Source organism: Anolis carolinensis, chromosome 2 (assembly GCF_035594765.1).
Source record: "Anolis carolinensis isolate JA03-04 chromosome 2, rAnoCar3.1.pri, whole genome shotgun sequence".
NCBI lineage: Eukaryota > Metazoa > Chordata > Lepidosauria > Squamata > Dactyloidae > Anolis > Anolis carolinensis.
Window position 1 is genome coordinate 143,222,434 of NC_085842.1, and position 20,823 is coordinate 143,243,256.

At 42.0% G+C, this 20,823-nt stretch overlaps 1 protein-coding gene across 2 annotated transcripts in view; it reads right to left on the reverse strand.

The window, feature by feature from the left end:
* Nucleotides 1-20,823, reverse strand: part of usp43 (ubiquitin specific peptidase 43) — a 155,166-nt gene that overhangs the window by 99,043 nt on the left and 35,300 nt on the right. For both annotated transcript variants that reach the window (XM_062970702.1, XM_062970703.1), the window contains exon 3: nucleotides 4,608-4,714. In XM_062970702.1, the coding sequence (XP_062826772.1) occupies nucleotides 4,608-4,714 (107 nt within the window). The remainder of the gene's footprint in view (nucleotides 1-4,607; nucleotides 4,715-20,823) is intronic.

The following is a 20,823-nucleotide window of genomic DNA, read 5'->3' on the forward strand; positions in this document are numbered from 1 at the left end:
GTTTGTTTTTCAGAATTCACCAAACTTCACAATTTTTCAGAATGCAAAGACCTTGGGTTTTCAAAATGTGAATGCAGAAGAAAGTTAAACTGCCAGACATCTCCATCTTTATTTCTATCCCTTGTTATCTCAACAAGATCTGAACCCTCCGAATTAACCTTGCCAAAAACCAACAGGCAACCATCATATGCGCCTATGCACCAACTCTAGATGCTGACGAAGACATCAAGGAAAAATTTTACTGTCAGCTGGATACCATCCTATCGGAGATACCTAAGGAGGACAAAATCATCCTCCTGGGGGACTTTAACGCAAGAGTCGGAAGGGACTCTGACCTGTGGCCAGGGATCATAGGAAAAGACGGGGTCGGAAACAGCAACTCGAATGGCATCTTGCTTCTCACCAAATGCGGAGAGCACAACCTTGTCATCACCAACACGCTCTTCCGCCAGAAAAACAAGCTCAAGACATCATGGAAGCACCCTCGGTCAAAGCATTGGCACCTCCTGGACTATGTTATCACACGTGCCAGAGACCGCCGCGATGTGCTTCTCACAAGAGCCATGACAGGTACTGATGACTGCTGGACAGACCACAGGCTAATCCGATCCACGATGGCTATCAAGATCGTCCCCAAACGCAGACTCCAAGGAAGGAAAACAAGGCGAAAAATGAACACCCAAGCCCTTCAGGTGCCCTCCAAACGAGCCCTTCTCCAAACAACACTCAAAGATCATCTACCCACAGAACACCCCGAAAATGTTGAGGAACATTGGAACAAACTGAAGACCTCCATCATCACAGCCTGCGAAGAAAGCATTGGATACCTAACTAAGAAACATCAAGACTGGTTTGATGATAACGACAAAGAGATCCAACAGCTGATTGATAACAAAAGGAAAGCCTTCCAAACATGGCAGAGAGACACCAACTGTGCTGCCAAGAAAAAGATCTATGCCAGTGCAAAAGCCGAGGTCCAAAGAAGGACCAGAGAACTCAAGAACATCTGGTGGACAAAGAAGGCTGAAGAAATCCAACACCTTGCAGATACCCATGACGCTCAGGGATTTTTCAAAGCCACAAAGATCATTTATGGACCAAGAAACCATGGCATACAGCCCCTACGCTCATCAGATGGAACCAAAATTCTGAAGGACAAAACATCAATTGCACTACGTTGGAAAGAGCACTACCAGAACCTGCTGAATCGCAGCTCCAATGTGGCCGAAGAGACCCTCTCACAAATCCCGCAACAACAAACCAGGGATGAGCTTGCAGCACTGCCTAGTTTGGAAGAAGTCAGCAATGCCATCAGCCAACAAAAAAACAACAAAGCTAGCGGACCTGATGGGATTCCCGCTGAAATCTTCAAAGAGGGTGGACCTGAGCTGATGCAACAACTCCACCAGCTTATTGAAAAGGTGTGGATGACCGAGAAAATCCCAGCAGACTTCAAGGATGCCACCATCATCACCCTTTTCAAGAAAGGGGACAGAACAGACTGCGGGAACTATCGTGGTATCTCCCTTCTAACCTCCGCCGGGAAAATCCTCGCAAGAATCCTTGCAAACCGCCTTCTCCCTGTCTCAGAAGACACCCTCCCAGAATCCCAGAATGGCTTCCGCCCCTCCAGAGGAACAGTGGACATGATCTTCACTGCTCGACAGCTCCAAGAAAAATGCAGGGAACAAAACCAACCTCTGTACATGGCATTCATTGACCTTGCAAAGGCATTCGACACAGTGAATCGCAGCGCTCTCTGGACCATCCTCCAAAAAATCGGGTGCCCTGACAAATTTGTGAACATCCTGCGGCTCCTCCATGATGACATGATGGCAACAGTCTTGGACAGCAACGGCTCCCAAAGTGACCCATTTAAGGTTGAATCAGGTGTCAAGCAGGGATGTGTTATTGCCCCCACCTTATTTTCCATCTTCATCGCTATGATACTTCACCTTGTTGATGGGAAGCTTCCCACCGGAGTGGAAATCATCTATCGGACAGATGGCAAGCTATTTAACCTCAGCAGACTGAGAGCCAAAACCAAGGTCACCACAACATCTGTTATAGAACTCCAATATGCTGATGACAACGTAGTCTGTGCGCGTTCAGAAGAAGACCTACAAGCCACTCTAAACACCTTCGCAGAAGCATACGAGAAGCTCGGCCTCTCACTGAACATCGAGAAAACCAAAGTGCTCTTCCAACAGGCACCAGCTAATCCCTCTGCAAAGCCAGGAATACAGCTTAACGGTGCAACATTAGAAAATGTTGACCATTTCCGCTACCTTGGTAGCCACCTCTCCACAAAAGTCAACATCGACACTGAAATACAACACCGCCTGAGCTCTGCGAGTGCAGCATTTTTCCGTATGAAGCAGAGAGTGTTCGATGACCGGGACATCCGTAGAGAGACCAAGGTGCTTGTTTATAAAGCCATTGTCCTCCCAACCCTGCTCTATGCCTGCGAAACGTGGACTGTGTACAGACGTCACACCAAACTCCTGGAGCGTTTCCATCAGCGTTGTCTCAGGAAAATCCTGCAAATCTCTTGGGAAGACAGGCGGACAAATGTCAGCGTGCTTGAGGAAGCAAAGACCACCAGCATTGAAGCGATGCTCTTACGCCATCAACTCCGTTGGACTGGCCACGTTGTCCGAATGCCCGATCACCGTCTCCCAAAGCAGCTCCTCTACTCTGAACTCAAGAATGGGAAACGGAATGTTGGAGGGCAGGAAAAGAGATTTAAAGATGGGCTCAAAGCCAACCTTAAAAACTGTGGCATAGACACTGAGAACTGGGAAGCCCTGGCCCTTGAGCGCTCTAATTGGAGGTCAGCTGTGACCAGCAGTGCTGCGGAGTTTGAAGAGGCACGAACGGAGGGCTTAAGGGAGAAACGTGCCAAGAGGAAGGAGCGTCAAGCTAACCCCGACCGGGACCGCCTTCCACCTGGAAACCGATGTCCTCACTGCGGGAGAATATGCGGGTCAAGAATCGGTCTCTTCAGTCACCTAAGAACACACGCCCAAGATACCAAGGTTGGAAGACCATCGTCCTCGAACGTCGAGGGATCGCCTAAGTAAGTAGTAAGTAAGCAACAAGATCTGAGTTAGGGTGGTTACATACCTCCTTTACAGAGGGCAGTCTCTCATTTGAGGATATTCAGTCCAAGTTAAAAGGCTGTCCAGTCTGAGTTAAAGATCAACAACCGCAAAGAAGGAGATCATGGACTTTGATATTACCCTTCCACAGTTATCACCTGAACAGAAGACTCAACAGGCACCTCCTTATCTGGCCATAGCCACCCAGGTGAAATATATAATTGTGTTTAAATTATATATTATGCAATTTTATGACAAAAGAGTGTCCTTTGTTGTTTTTTGGTGATGTGCAAATGAACACACTAATCGAGACACAAACTAAAATCTGAGGGAGCTCAGTGTAGATCTTTGTAAGCACCACTGTATCTTCCCTTTATGCTATCATTATACTTTTCTTGTAAGTAATTCCATCGCCCTCGTTATACAGTAGAGTCTCACTTATCCAACATAAACAGGCCAGCAGAACGTTGGATAAGCGAATATGTTGGATAATAAGGAGAGATTAAGGAGAAGCCTATTAAACATCAAATTAGGTTATGATTTTACAAATTAAGCACCAAAAACAACATGTTATACAACAAATGTGACAGAAAAAGTAGTTCAATGTGCATTAATGCTACGTAGTAATTACTGTATTTATGAATTTAGCACCAAAATATCACAATGTATTGAAAACATTGACTACAAAAATGCGTTGGATACTCCAGAATGTTGGATAAGTGAATGTTGGATAAGTGAGACTCTACTGTACTAGGAAAGGTAGGGACACCATCTCTTACAGGGAACCCTGATGAGTCTTGCTTTGCTTCTTGGCTTCCTTCCCTGCTTCTGCTGTGGCCTGGAACAAGGCTTCACCCAATTCAGTACACAGAGCAGAGCTATGTGTCGTGGGGTTTGGGATAACAATAGAAAGCTCTGGCAAAGAGCAGCAATTGAAAGCTTATCTCTGAGAGCAGCCTCACACCAGGAGTTCCAAACTTTGCTCCCAGTTCTTTCATCCCACTGACAAAGCTGTGAAGTAGCAATGACTGAAGCAGGAGCACATGAATGTGCTTGCATGCAATGGAAAAGGCTCACTTGCTGCCTTGTCCTGACTGAAGCCTTTCCCTCTTTCCTGCACCTAGCTCAGCATAACAAAGGAATCCAGAGCTGCTTCCCTTGCAAAACAGCCAAAAATAACAAATATGCCCTGGCTACAAAAAGTAAGGCAGAGTCAAATCACGTTGTTCTCTTCAGTACTTTATTGCCAGGCCTTTCCTTCTCTTACTATTATGTATGGTTTAAATAATGGAAGATCGGCATTATAAAAACCAGCATCTAACAAAGTCACTGGTGAAAATTCAACTTTTCTACACCACTGGATAGCTGTCAGTTTGGCAATGCTGCTAAGGACTCCAAAACCCACTGTCCTAGTGGCAATCTCAACTCAGCCGTCAGAATCTTTAGCCTGCCTTCAGCATCTACAACCAACTATTTTAGAGGTGGGTGCTTTCCATCTATGCATACCTGTACTGTGCCTGGAAATGGTTCTGCACAAAGCTCTGGCCCTTGGAAGGCTGGGCAGCTGCTTGGGCACCTCCACCACTGGAACTCTCTTCCTGTCCAAGCAGAGGCTGTGGAGAAAACAGAGGCAGGCATTTGATCATAAGAGCAACCACCTGGTAGCAAAACACGTCTCCCCAACCTTTGACTGAATATCTGCCGATTCGAATTCTGACTTCTTTTTGCAGCTTTTAACATATGCCCTTCCATCTCAGTTGTTGCTTTCTCCCAACTTTCACACCATGTCTCACAATTTCTCACACCTCCCACTCCCTTTTAAATGTAAAAAACAAACACACATGTACAAGGTGGAGAGAAGGTTATTTAGGTAGTTAAGTAACCATGGTTTGCAAACTGTTTTTTAAAAAAGACCCCTGGTTTCTCTCCTCCCCACATCACCCCATGTCCCTTTTGCCTTATACTATAAAACAACTTGGACAGCAAAAGTAAAACAATCAATTTCAAAATGTTTATAAAACCTCCCTCTCCTTCTTTCTCTTGGCACTCAAATCAGAAATAAGCAGGCTGAACCAATGCTTGATAGTCACATAGAAGACCTATGATACACAATTGACACTGCATGGTGTTTTCAGATTATGCTTTTATAATAAAATTGTCCTGTCGCATTCACAGATTATTATGTCCTGAAACATTTTTCTGTATTTTCTTACCATTTTTCCTCCTCCCATTTCTCCTTTTATAAAAAAAGGCAGTTCAGTAAAAGCTGTGTAATATCTTCAAACTGACAGCACAAGCAGTCATTCATCTGGAGGTATCCCCAACAAATTTCTTTTAACACTACAAACTGCCTGAATCCCTTGAAGGCACCAATTCCCATCTGATTTTGGAAGTTAAGTAGGGTCAGCCCTGGTTAGTAGTTGGACAGGTACTGACAATGAATATTAGAAGCTCTAAGCCATATTTCGGAGGAAGATGGACAAAACATTCCTTGCCTAAGAAATCTCTATTAAATTCATGGGGCTGGAATACATCGGCAGGCAGCCTGAAGGCACATGCATCCCACACATGCTTGGCCATGCGAGCTACAGACCACAGGTATCTATCCAGACTTTTGGGCAATTTTTTCTTTCTTTTCATAGATTTCTTATCAAAGATTATTTATGCCAGAATAGGGAGTGGCTGTGAGACTTCGGCAGTGTAATATTCACAAATACAAGTTTCATGTTAATTACTGTTTGTTTATTTCTGCATGACACGAGGTGTGACTACATAGCCTTTGTGGGCCCTTCCAATTCTAAGACTCTATTTTTCAAATAGTCCAAAACGTATCATCCTCTCAGCTTCCAGATCCACTAAACAGGACGTTGCCTTAGCTAAGTTAAACCATTAGTTCATCTAGGTCAGTACTGCCATCACTAACTGGCAGTGACTCTTCAGGATATCAGGAATGACATTCTTGGGGATCTAAGAAGATGAAGAACTAACAAAGTAAAGAATACAGAATGTCATATTTGAATCACCCCAAAGTGACCCCCTAAACTTATGATCATTTTACTTCAAAAGTTGAACAGTGTCCAGAAACTACAAATGCAGAGTTCCTTGGCCAGCACTGCTCCTTGGGGATTTTGGATGCTACAACATCCCCCCCCCCCCCCCCCCCGTCCTGCTTCCTGGCCCCAGCCTCAAAAGGCATGGATGCTCAGGCAAGCCCCATTTCCAATCTGTTTTCTTACCAAATTCATTTTGCCGACACTATCCTTTCCATTTCGACTTGAGGTGCATGAGAGTGTTTTCTGGCAAAACCCAAGGGATAGATCTCACCTGCCAAAGATGCTCGATGTTATTCTACCAACTTTGCCTGAGGGAAGGTAAGAGGAAAATAAGCTCTCTTTGCCTGCACTGATGAGAGAGATCTATCTAGCCGATGCCTCTCTCTGATGGACAACTTGCCTGGAGCTCAGCACTTCTCTCCTGGCCAGAGTTAAAGCAAAAAAAAAAAAAAAGTGGCTGCAGAAACTGTGAAGCTGATAGAAGTATGCACAGCTAGCTAGCCTCACTAAGCTGCTGTAACATGACATGGTTTATCCACAAGACAAGACACACCATGTTTTACACAGTGTTGCAGGAAAAGGAGTAAAAAGTAGATAATAGAATAAATTTATATGAATTTAGAAGAGAAAACTAAGGATGAGTCTAAAGTGCAGAATACTTAAATTTCCATGACTCAATACTATGGAATTGTGGAGTTTGTAGTTTGGTGAGGCACCAGGACTCTTTGGCAGGGAAAGCTAAATAACTTGTAAAACTGTAACTCCCATGATTCCACAGAATTCAGCCATAGCAATGAAAGTGGTGTCAAACAGTATTAATTCTATAATGTAGCTGTACCCTTAAATAAGTCTCTGCTTTTCAGAAGAAGGCAGCGGCCTGGGATGACATCAATCCAGATCACCTGTATCACCAGTAGAGGGTGCTACTGTTCAGCTGCTCTGTGGCTACTACGATCTCAGTTCTGCATACTTCAAACTTTAATTTGAAGAGATCACATAAGCAACTGACATTGCTTTTATCATGCTGTTGTCACCACCACCACCACCATCTGCATCAAAGTGTGGGTAGCCGTTGCCTACTGTGACAACTTGACCAAAACTCAAGCTGCCATTACAGTGTTATAATTCCACTTCCAAATGCTGCAGCAACATAATATGAAATCCTGGGATTGGCAGTGTAGTGAGCCCTTTTAGTTCCTCAGCCAAGGAGCTCATCTGGTGCTTCTGAGCAAACTACAAACCCCTGGATTTCATAGGATAAAGGCATGACCATTGAAGTGCAATCACAGGGCTAAAACTATGCAGAAAGAACCCACTGCAAAAAAGGGCACTCAAATGTTAAATTCTATGCTTATACAATATATGTACATGTGATCACCAAATGCTATTCTGCAAAGCTGTGTAGTTATCCATACATAATACCCAAGTGATATACACTTATCAGTGACATACATTCCAAACAGAGGCTGCTGGGCTTACCCTGACACTAAAGGTTAAAGTACCCCACCTCCCATTTGGACCACAAGCTGTCTTTGGTATACAATAAATTGCCAAACATGCATTACACATGCATCACACATTATTATTTTTTTAACTACAGTGGGTCCTAAGTATCCACTGGGGACTGATTGCAGGATCTATACAGATATCAAAATCTGTGGATACTCATGTCCCATTATATACAATGGTATAATAAAATTGTGTTCTTCATATAAAATTGTGCGCAACCCAAATGAGTGCCAGAGAGAGCCTGTGTATCTGTGAAATGGCATGAGGCTACAGCAGGGTATGCCTACACATTAGGATAGAGCTAGCTCACTGTAACATCAAGGATTGCATTTTGTAATTTTTCTCCACTAATATTTTAATTGGATCTGTGGATTTAGAACCTACTCTTATGTTGGACCATCAGCATATAAACCCATTCAAGATGCCTATGAAAATGCATTTATTTCATGAGTAGATTATAAGCATGCGGAACAGATGTGTGCTAGCCTCGGCCACCCCATCTCCTAGACTGTCACCTTCTTAGGTATGGAGAGGGGAGTCTGGACTGTTTATAGGCACTCTCAACATCATTCAGAATCATGTGAAATCAAGTACAGAGGAAGAGTTGTGGTGGGCAGTGCTTTCCCCTCTTCTCAGGCATATAATCTACACACAAAGAAAATGCCTGAATAGGATTTCTCTCATGATGTATGAACTGGACCTTAGTAACCCTATGAATCTGAAAGCAGCATTGGCCATATTTATGCCCTTCAGTTAAAACAAAGGAGATTAATGTTTTAATGGATTTCTCAAATGTAGTGGAATGGAAGAAAAAGAATTTAGGGTGCCATTAATCAAACTATTTGTCATGTCTGGAAAAGCGCATTTTCCTCTACCAAAATGCAAAGGAGTGGACATCTTCTACTATGCAAGAAATAACAAAAGAACAGTTCACAGCACTAGGAAGCAGGTAAATTTTCTTCATCTAACATGGAAATACATGGTAACATGGCTGCATGGAGAACTCTACCTGCTAATAAAATAAAAGGAAATTTTATTTCTATCACAGCAGTATTTATGGCTATATTTATGTTTTCCTGAGGTAAACATAAATGGGAAAAGCATGTGTAAGCCTGATATGTGAAACAGACTTTATTGAGTCATTAAGCCTGAGGCCCACACGTGGAAGCAGGCTTCTTATTCTGACTAAAGCCTGGCTTAAACATAAAAGCATATGTAGGCAAAACACTTATCCATGTAAATATCGCATGCAACCAACAGTCTCTTTTCAATGCTGTAATCACAAGCATAGGCCCATGAAAGTGGAGCATGAGCAAAGTGCCCACTGGTGCATAGATGGTGGGCACATATGGTCTTGTGAACATGGCAACATTTAAGTGGACATTGCTTATGTAAGTGCTTTGCCTATGGCTACTTTAACAATTAAATCCAGCCTCAGCCAGGCCTACATTCAGTCTACAAAAGATTTTGCTACCAGTAAGTCTGTAAGATACTACATAATCCCTTTGTATATTGAAAGAAACAAATTACCACATGGTCTCTGTACAGAGTTCCTCAATAATATCCTGGACCTAATAAAGAAGTCTGAGTGAAAGAAAATGGGAATATTTAAGAATTCTGAACACCTGGAAAGGACTGGAAAGTTGTCATTATATGATGAAAATCTGCACACATCTCTCTTTAGTCATATGAAAGTTAGAAGACAGAATTGAGAAAATCCCTCACTTGCAGAACTGGGTCCATGACAGAACAGATAATAATGGGACACATGGAAAAAGGATTTGACTGAGTCAAAGTCAGCTTCCTACATTTCTATGGTAGCTGAAACAGTATATATCCAACTAAACAAAGGATGTTCTGGATGGTACTGTGTTCGTGCAAAAGAAAAAAGGAAATACTGGGCATTCATTCACCTTACAGTTCAAACAAAAAAAAAAGCAAATTATACAGTTCATTCGTTTTCTCAGACAATGGAAGCATTGTAAGTATAGACAGTCTTATGAGGGTCAGCATAATGAGAAAATGGGAATGTAATAGTGAAACGAACTGTTCTAGACACTAAAGGTACAAAAAGTTACCATATTATCTCACACGGGACATGAACCTAAATGATTTCCTCCTCTTTAGTACAAACAGTGGTTTGTTATAACGGCTGTGCTACCAATAAAGATAGGCAAGGGAATCATACAAACACTGTTGGAAGCATACATTATTCCTGGTTGTGTTTCACTGATTTCCTATCTTAACAAGCATGAATGTGGCATTACACCACCCTACAAATATACCCAATTACTAAGAATGTCATAGCACTTCTAGATCCTGTACAAAATAATTCACTGTATCTAAAACTACATAACACAGAGTCATAAATACGTTTTTCCAGATAATTATTTGTTTAGTGAAAGATAAAAGCAGCCAAATGAGTCATAATGGTGGCAGAGAGAAAAAGAGTCCTAAACTATGCCCGTGCTTCTATGAAAAATCATACCTCTGTTCACTGGCTACCAAAATGGAGGCAGAATATGAGAGAGAGGGAATGCAGTTTAATTAGCAGGAGTTCTAGTTCTGTCATGCCTTGGATACGATTAATTTGACTGATTCAGACCTCCCTTGTAATTGACCTCAGACTGGGAATGATCTATGCATGCAAAAATGGTCTGCTTTATTACAAAATGGAGCAATGGTCTACCGACATACACAGAAAGACAATGCGTACCACACCCACCCAGATGGCACTGAAAGGCAATAGGTAGGCTGTGGGATGAGTATTATACCAATACACACACTTTTCCAGACTGGACAGAACTAATTAAGTAAGTCTGTGTTAACCTAAAACAAAGCGGTGGTAGCCTGTAAACTCACATTTGCAGGTATAGTGGGCCTGCCAATTTCACAATCTGTGTATTCAACCCATTGTGGATTCAAATGAAAATTATCTCAGTGTGACATGTAGTACTGTAAAGAGACCTTGGACTTCATCAGATGAAGTGGGGGGGCATCTTACCCTGTATCCTTCCATCTTTCCCCATCTTGAGAGATGGCCAGCTATCCCACGTCCATACTTGTCTTTCCCCCGCGTTCTCCCATTTTAAGGCTGTTTGGAGTCAGGTAACACCCAACTCCTGAAGACGGGTATAGAGATCTGTTTCCATGCATGGCAGAAACAGAGTCCCACCAGAAGTGCCCTTAAGTCATGTGATGGCCTCCATGGGACTCCCGTGGAACTCCGTTTCCACAGTGCACGGAAACAGAGCCCTACACCCGTCTGATGAGGACCTATGTCTCTAACTGGTATGGCCAAGAGGGATTTCTCTTGGCCATACCACTTTTATTGGTGAGTTTCTGGGACTGAACCTTCTCAGGGACTGCTCTCAGACGATTGATCTCTCTCCCAAGAGAAGCTTGTTTGCCGCCACCCATGGCTCTCATTTCACTGGCAGGACAAGACCTTTCTATAGACATATGCCTTTCGTTTCTAACGAATTGGAATAATGCAATGGGTAGGTTTCAGTGTGCATTTAACTGCTTTAAACTAATGTTTTAAATGGGTTTGTATTCCATGCTTTTTTGTTATATTGTTATGTAGGATGTGAGCCTCTTTGGTTCCCTTATGGGAGAAAAGTGGGCTATAAATTTGATAGACAGATAAAACAAGAATAGAACATACTTCCCTTATATTTAACAAAATTGTTTCTCTTGAAATAACTCATTTTAAGGTCACATAGCTGAAGAGAGCTGCACGTGAGACATCTCATATCTGCAGTTTAACTTTCTTTTTCTGTGGCAGTAATTAGTACCTTCAGCCTCACTCACTCACCCACTCTGCATAACTTATCCGTTCCATTTCAAGTTAAGAAAAAAACCAATTCAGTGCAACTTGTTACACATTTTATCACACTAAAAAAATGAGTCTGTGGGCAGAAGCAACTTATCACATTTTGAACTGATTATTTATAACTGCTAAAACCACTTCTGCATATTCCTCACCTAAGAAAACCTTACGAATTTATGGGGTTGCCCAGAGTCAACAAACCACTTGAAGGGACACACACACATACACATTTGTACTTATGACTGATTGAAAAACAAGATACCTTCTGAAACATGCCTAACAGCACATTCATTTCTTAGCCGATTTCTCTGAGCACTAGGGGTTGTTAATGCTTGTCTCCTTAGTAGAATTGATATAATTTCATATCCTATACTTAGTCCATTTAATATGACTGAGCAGTACAACAGCCCAGATAATATGGATAAATAAACAAAGAGAAAGCACATAAAACATTTTCCATGGAAAAATACAGGAGGCGTAAATCTTCTACCACACCTCTATGCAAGTAACCAAAAAAAGACTAACAAAGGCAATGCTGGTACTCTGCAATCACCATTGCTGCATACTTAAGCCTTCTACTGGAGCCTATATTTCACAGGAACAACTTACTCCTGGGATCAACAGGGAAATCAAGAGAGAAAACATGGACGCAAAACCTCCAGAGTGAGGCAATATACCCAATATACTTCATTTTAAGGATAAACAAACCATGTACACATGTACCCTCAGTGAAATCTTCTACAACTCAACTACAAGACTAATCTAGTAGAACTATTTTTTCAAGATCCCTTCAAATATTGCTGGGAGGATGCAGGATTTGTCACTGTCACATTTTTAAAAATATCAAAACTTACTTTTGCACCAACTGTTTTCTGGCAATACTTGGCAACAGCTTCAATAATCTATTCCTAGCATTCCTAATTAAAAGACATATCAGACTAATAGGTTTCCTTTTTATCTATTTAAAAATATTTCTTATTAAGAGTAATTGTGCTATTATGCATCCATCACTGAAAAGACACATTTGCACTATGTATAACTCTTGACAAATAATAACATTCAGAGAGAAGAAAAATTGATCTTTAAACTATAGGATCATCTCAGCAAATCACATTCCAGTTTTTGTCTTGCTGGTGGTGTTGATAAAAATAGACTCTGCAAAAGCCTTACTAAAGATCCAAGAAATCAGAACAAACAGACCCCCCCCCCCAAGGCATGGACATATAGATAACCACAACTGGCAAAATTCAATGTAAGCATCTCTACAGTGTCTACACCATTCAGAATTGTAACACAGATGTACCCATACTGCATACTGCTTTGTTACTTCAACTGTGATAACTCTACTGTGGAATACTGAGATTTGTAGTATTGGGAGGCACCAGCATGTTTTGGAGGAGTTTGTAAAACTACAACTCCCAGGATTCCAAAGCATTGTGCCATAACAGTAAAAGGGGTGTCAAGCTGCATTCATTCTATAGTGCAGATGTGCCCACAGAAAGGACTGTTGTGAAGTTTCCCACTTCCCAAAGGGGAATAAAAACCCAGGGCCTCACAACAGAGGTCTGTATAAAGAAATTGATCCATTTTTTTTCGTGTCAGGAGTGACTTGAGAAACTGCAAGTTGCTTCTGGTGTGAGAGAATTGGCCGTCTGCAAGGACGTTGCCCAGGGGACGCCTGGATGTTTGATGTTTTACCATCCTGTGGGAGGAGGCTTTTCTCATGTCCCTGCATGGGGAGCTAAAGCTGACCCCGGATTCAAACTGCCAACCTTTCACTCAGCAGTCCTGCTGGCACAAGGGTTTAACCCATTGCGCCACCAGAGATTCCAGTGTGGTAGTTTGAGTGTTAGATGAGGACTCTGGAAAATCACAATTCAAATCCCAGCTCACCCATGGAAAATCACAAGTTACTCTCTCTCTCTCAGCCTCAAAGAAGGCAAATGCAAGTCCCCGTTGAACAATTTTATCAGGAAAACACAGATTTGTCTTAGGGTCATTGTAAATCAGAAATGACTTGAAGGCACACAGCAACAGCATAAGAAACATAGAGAGAGGGTTTTTACTGCTGGTACTAGGTAACAGAATTCCCAAGATAACACATTGCTTCTGCAATTGCAGAAGAGTTTTTTTTCTTTTATTTTTTATTTTTGAAAAAGCAAAGGTCATGCTTCTGAAGGAACAAAGGGAAAGAATAACATTAGGCATACAACACATGCCCTATCTTAGATGATATAAACTGAAAGATGGAACATAATAGTAGGTAGTATCACAAATCAATGGACATTATTGATCTGTTGTAGGTCATTTTTTCCTTCTCCCAGCAGAAGGAATAAGGAATGGGAGGAGAGAAAATGTTGGCTATGAATACATTCCTAAACAGGTGGTACCCGAGAGAGCTTCCACACTGACAACTTATCATTAGTGACATTTGATCCAGAAGATTTACACAACAAACAGATGGCATGGTGCAGGTGTCTCTCTGTATGTGTTAGCTTGCTTATTTGGAAGTTAACCAAATCATTTCAAAATTAGAAGAAACATTTCCTTAAAATAAAGATGTGGTCCCAGCTGAGTATCAAGAGGAGAAAAAAAAAAGGCAAATGGAAGTTCCACTGGGTAAATATAGCCATGTCTTTATGGCCCATTTGCAAACCTGGCAAACACACATGCAAATTGGAGTTCTTGACCAATTTCTAACTAGGAGTGCATCTTCACTGCAGAATTAATGCAGCCTGACACCACTTGAACTACCATAGCTCAATGCTATCGAATCCTGGGACTTGTAGTTTGGTAAGGCAGAGAAAAGTAAAGACCTTGTGAAATTACAACTCCCATGACACAGCACTGGGCCATGACAGTTAAAGAGGTGTCACTCTGCATTAATTCTACAATACACCATAAGATGGTAAACCTGTATCTGAGTTGGCACAGTTGACACAGCTGAGTGCAAGGTGTTTCCACACCTCACAGTCTTCCTATGGAGCGAAGAGGCACACTGGACACTCCTCCTATTGGATCATTACTCACAAAAGCCCATGTCTAACAGAGCAGCTAGTTGGCTGTTCTTCCACCCTCATCAATTTACATGTGACTTTGCACTGAAAGGCTATAGGAACTGTTCATGTCTTGTGGGACTGTCATCTTTATAGGTAATAAAAAAATTCCTAGTAACAAAAATATATATCTAAATTTGGTATCTGAAAGAATAAATGCGAATGATGTTAGGGTGCCCCAAAGTTATAACATGTGAGGTTTCTATCCAGTGGCTTTTCATGTTTGCTCCCTTTTAAAAAGTGATTACCCACAACACTCCGACATGATGTTTACTTTGACCAAACTACAGAGTAGCGTAGGTAAGCACGAACTGGTTTATAGTTTGGCTGCAGGCCCATAATAACTATTCTTGGAACAAGACTAAATGTCCTTCCTTCTTCAAAGTTCGTAACACCTTTAGCTTAAGGCAATGTAAGCCAGTTTTATACATTGTGATTATTTCCCCCTCCCTCCCATTCTGACTGCTTTGTATGTCTGGCACTCTCTTTCCAAACAAACAGCTTTTAATACATTGCTTTGGATCCTAGCTGAGGTTTAAGGGGTTTAACTCCATTTGCAGACACTCCAGCACTGCATTTACAATGCTGTTGTGATCCAAAGCAGAAAAGATGTGAATACAGAAAGATAAAAGCATGCAACTGTAGAACAAGAAAAGGGTGCCTGGTTTTCTCAGAGCCCTAGGATTTGGATTGTCCCTAACAAGGGTGAGTTATTAATATTGCCACTGGAGCAAATGATCCAAGGGCATCCAAGGCATCGTGCTGTTTTAGTCTGGCATGGCACAGCCAGCTCTCTCTCGTTCACACAAACACATATACATGGCACAAGTGATGCTGCTGTGAAAACTCAAAATTGGGCCTCATCCTCAACAGGTGTTATTGTTTCCTGAATTCATTTCCCAGCAGAACACTGAGTGACTTGGCAGGTTACATGTTGAGATCACTCCAGCCTCTATCATGCCAGCTGGGATCAAAGGTATGCCAGAACCACCATTCCCTCAGCCTAGTGAGTCATCTATTGACCCAGCAGTGCTCTTAGATCTGACCTTCTTTAATATAAAGATGGAATTCCAAAAGAGTTGCTCACGAAAGGGAACCCTGTCTTTGAAACTGATTCAAAGTTCCAGCTGTAAGATCAAGGTCTCCGGATTGGTTTCCAAGACTTCACAGAGATGTGTTTGTTAATGAACAGATTGCCACAAAATCCCAGTTTGAAAACCCTTTGAAATAAGAGTTCTTACTAATCAAAGTCAGATCTATCTCTGTATTAGAAACAAGGTAGTTACTCTTCATGACACGAAGCCAGTCACTGACTATGGGCTTTACCTACATTGGATGAAATAGGCTGGAACCCAAGAAATCTCAGGTCAAATAAAATCTATCAGTGTGCAAGATGTCCCAAGACTCATTGTATCTTCTAACATAGATTGACATGGCTATCTGAAGACCTTGACTTTTATATCAAGGAAGAAAAAGGAAACAGTAGGGCCTATGCGACAAGGTGGTGAAATGCTAACGGGATAGGGAAAAGGCAAAGCTGCTCAACACCTTCTTTGCCTCAGTCTTCTCCCAAAAAGAGACTGATGTTCAACCACAGCAATATGGAGTGGATGAGGTAATAGGGGAAATTCAGACCAAAATAAGTAAAGTAGTAGTCCAGGAATACCTGGCAAACTCTAAATGAATTCAGGTCTCCATGGCCAGATGAACTACATCCAAGAGTATGGAAGGAACTAGCAGAAGTCATTTCAGAACCACTAGCAATAATCTTTGAGGATTTTTGGAGAATGGGAGAAGTCCCAGCAGACTGGAGGATAGCAAATGTTGTCCCGAACTTCAAGAAGGGAAAAAAGAGGACCCAAACAATTCCTGTCCAGTCAGCCTGACATCAATACCAGAAAATATTCTGGAGCACATAATTAAGGAGGCAGTCTGCAATCACTTAGAAAGGAATTACTAAGTTGATTACTAAAAGTCAACGTGGATTTCTCAAAAACAAGTCATGGCAGACTAATTCAGGGGATGCTGTGGATGTAGCATATCTTGATTTCAGTAAGGCTTTTGACAAGATCCCCCATGATATTCTTTCAAAATAGAGTAGTAAAATGTGGACTAAATATTATACTGTTAGGTGAATTTGTAATTGGTTAAGCAACCAAACCCAAAGGGTGCTCGCCAATGATTCCTCTTGATCCTGGAAAGAAGTGATTACTGAGGTCTACAGGTTTCAGTCCTGGGCCCAGTACTGTTCAACATCTTTATTTGTGACTTAGGGCACATCCAGACAGCACTAAATCACGGGTTTTAAACAGGGGCAAAAAATTCCAGGACTTCAGAAGAGGTCCACATACAGACCTAGTCCTGGGGCCTCTGCCTCTGTTGTCCAGACTTGCTTTGTTCCAAGATTTAGAGCCGCACAAGATGGTTGCCACAGGACTTCCACAGGAAACCTCGGCAGCTTTTTGTAAAAAAGCCCCAGGATGAGAATATACGGATATGCGGATGTCTGCAAAAGTTCTGTTCTTTATCCTGGCCAGAAAAACTGTGCCCTTCAGACGTTTCATGAAGTATCTGCCACACAAACAAATCTAATGGGGTAGGACCACTTCTGCCCAAGTCAGCACTGCACAATAAAACAGGAACACACACTTTCAAGCCAGGAACAGAACTTAGTCATTACTGACACTTTTTAGAGCCTGGCTGCCTGGCCATCTGTCCAGACTGATTTGGTTGTGTACTTGTGGCATGGAACAATAGGGTGCCGTTCCTGGGTTATACATGGCTGTTTCTATTAGCCACCTGCAGGACTTTGGTTCTCAGTATTTACATTCCTCTCCAGAACATCCATGTCCCCACAGCAAGTAGTAAGTTTTGCCATTTACTAAACTGTACCCATGTTGTCGGCATACCCACAATGAGGAACTAACATGTATAACCCGGCAACATCATCCTGTTGTTCCCTGGCACAAGTACACCACAAAACTTGTCTCCACAGATGGCCATACAAGGTCTGACTAATTACAGTAATGATGATATTCTGTTACTGGTTTGAAAGTGTCCCTGTTTCATTGTGTACTACTTATTTTTTACCCCAGGAACTTCATTTTTCTGCCACAAACTTCATTAAACAGGTGAAGGACAAAGTTCCTCTTCCCAGGACAAAGTTTTTGCCTTTACTCAACTGTCATCTTCTTTTTAGGAACCGAGCAATCAGGAACAAACATCTAAAACCCGGGATTTCTGGCTCGACAACAGTCCATGTGAAAAAGATCTTGGAATCTTAATGGACAACAAGTTGACCATGAGACAACAATGTGATGCAGCAGCTAAAAATCCAATGGGACGCATCAAAAGAAGTATAGTGTCTCGATTGAGGGAAGTCATGGTGCCTCTCTGTTCAGCTTTGGTGAGACCTGACCTGAAATACTGTGTCCAATTCTGGGCACCAGAGTTCAAAAGAGATATTGACAAGCTGAAAGGTGTCCAGAGGAGGGTGATGAAAATGATAAAAGGTCAGGAAACCAGGCCCTATGAGGAATGTCTTTAAGAACTGGGTATTTTTAGCCTGCAGAAGAGAAGGCTGAGAGGAGATATGATAGTCATGTATAAATATGTAAAAGGATGTCATAAGGAAGAGGGAGCAGGATTGTTTTCTGTTGCCCCTGAAACTATTTATTTGTTTATTTATTTACAGTATTTATATTCTGCCCTTCTCACCCCCAAGGGGGTTCAGGGCGTATCACAATGTGCACATATAATGGCAAACATTCAATGCCATGTAAACATAGAGACAGAGACAGAGACAGAGACAGAGATGCAGAGGCGATTTAACATTCTCCAGATTCCAGCTTCCTGAAGGGATGCTCGATTCCGGCCACAGGGGGAGAAGCTGCTTCATCATCCACTGTGGCATCTTGATGGATACTTCCTCATTCCAAACGGGAGCTGGACGAGTTTTATGGTGTCGTAAATTAGTTAAATTTGCCTCTGCACAGAGCTGTACCTAAATTCCTACTTGATAGATGCAACTATCTTTCGGTTGATTAGGTCAATGAGAAGGGGCTATTTTTTATTTTAATTGTCGGGTGCTCACCCCGGCATGGGCTGGCCTCGAACTCACGACCTCATGGTCAGAGTGATTTATTGCAGCTGGCTACTTAACCAGCTGCGCCACAGCCCGCCCCCCTCCTAGAACTATTTATTTATTTATTTACAGTATTTATATTCCGCCCTTCTCATCCCGAAGGGGACTCAGGGCAGATCACATTGTACACATATAAGGCAAACATTCAATACCATATAACATAGGACAGAGACAGAGACAGACGCAGAGGCAATTTAAACCCCCTCCAGCTTCCAGCTTCCTGAGGGTATGCTTGATTCCAGCCACAGGGGAGCAGTTGCTTCATCATCCACTGTGACGGCACTTCCTCATTCCAATGGTGGCTGGATGATTTTTATGGTGTTGTAAATTAGCCTCCCCACATATAAGTGGTACCTAAATTTCCTACTTTATAGATGCAACTATCTTTCGGGTTGCATAGGTCAGCAAGAAGCAGGGGCTATATTTTATTTTTAATTGTCGAGTGCTCACCCCGACACAAGCTGGCCTCGAACTCATGACCTCTTGGTCAGAGTGATTTATTGCAGCTGGCTGCTAACCAGCCTGCGCCACAGCCTGGCCCTACTAGGAGCAAAGGAGATTCCCACTGAACATTAGGAAGAACTTCCTGACCATAAGAGCTGTTCAGCAGTGGAACTCTCTGCCTTGGACTGTGGCAGGAAGCTCACTGCCTGGAAACTTTTAAACAGAGACTGGATAGCCATCTATCAGAGGTACTTTGGGCTTCTTCTGCATGGCAGGGGGTTGGACTAATGACTCATGTGGTCTCTTCCAACTCTATGAGTCTATGATTTTATGATTAGGTCATGACATTCCAGAAGAAAGGAGGGGTAGCGTTTTACCTCAAAACACACTTGTATTACATCTCTCTACAGTCAAGGTGAGCTGAGATCATGATGCCATCTTCCCTGTCTGCCTAGTCAGGCAACTCCCTTCCCTGGGGGCTTAGCACTCCTGACAGCAGTGTACCATTCCCCTTGCTTTTTCGACATCATTCTGTTGGTTCTCCTTTGCATTCTTGTCTATATATACTGCTTATCATTCTGAGTTGAAAACAGCTCTTGCAGTAAATGTATACCTTGATCTCATTCTCAAAGAAACTCCACAATTTCACTTGAACCAAACACATACAAATGTTGAAGGAACTAATCTTTGCAACAGATCAGGCTATTGCAATGCACATCACATAAGGCCACCCTTTAAAAGAGTTTGGGAAAAAGAACTGGTGCAAAATGCTGTTGTCGCAATGCTACCAAGGGACTGCCATTTGAAGCACATTACTTCAGTTTTATTTGATCTACACTGACTGCTAGTTTGTTTCCAAGAGCAACTCAAGTTCTGGCTATCATCTTGAATGTGCTTTATTATTTGGGTTCAAGAAAGGTTTGACATATGTTTCCCAATAATAATATTAAGATAGGTTCTGGTCCATATCCCATCAGCTCTGTCTGCAATAACCAGTTTATGCACAGTTTGTATCAGGGCCACTTCAAGTGTTGCGCCTAGACTTGAGAGAAACCTGTATATTCTTTTTAAAGGACATTTTTAAAGATCATCTTATTTTAACAGACTCTAAAATGGGATGAATTACACCCCATCAACCCCCATTGCTTTCCAGAGTTGGTTATTTTTTAATCACTTCGTTTTAAACAACTCAATTTCATCACATTTTGATTCATATACTGCATAAATGCTGTATCCTGGTAGCAGGGGGTAAGACTTTTCTGCCAGACACTAATTTACGCATACATTGCAAAGCATGCAAGAAAGGAGCACATAAGGTACAGCTAACAATATGCAATGTAGCCAGCTTTCCAAATTATAACCTATCCACAACTAACATTGAGGCTGATGAAACCAGTTGCAGCAGCTAATTACTGCACAGCAAGATGTAATTTAAGCACGTTGCAGCCAAATACAAACACTCACAATTCTTTGAGGCAGCCATGCATACAAGGAAGAGTAAATGGGAATACACTAAAAACTAACAAAGGCATGGATACAATGCATGTATCATTCATTTTAGACAATAAATGACACAGTGATATATATCTATGTTTGGATAACTATGCATATGATATGAGGCAAAGATTGTGAGTGTTCATGGCATTTTTTCCATTCATGTTAGAGTTCTACTGATTGTCCAATC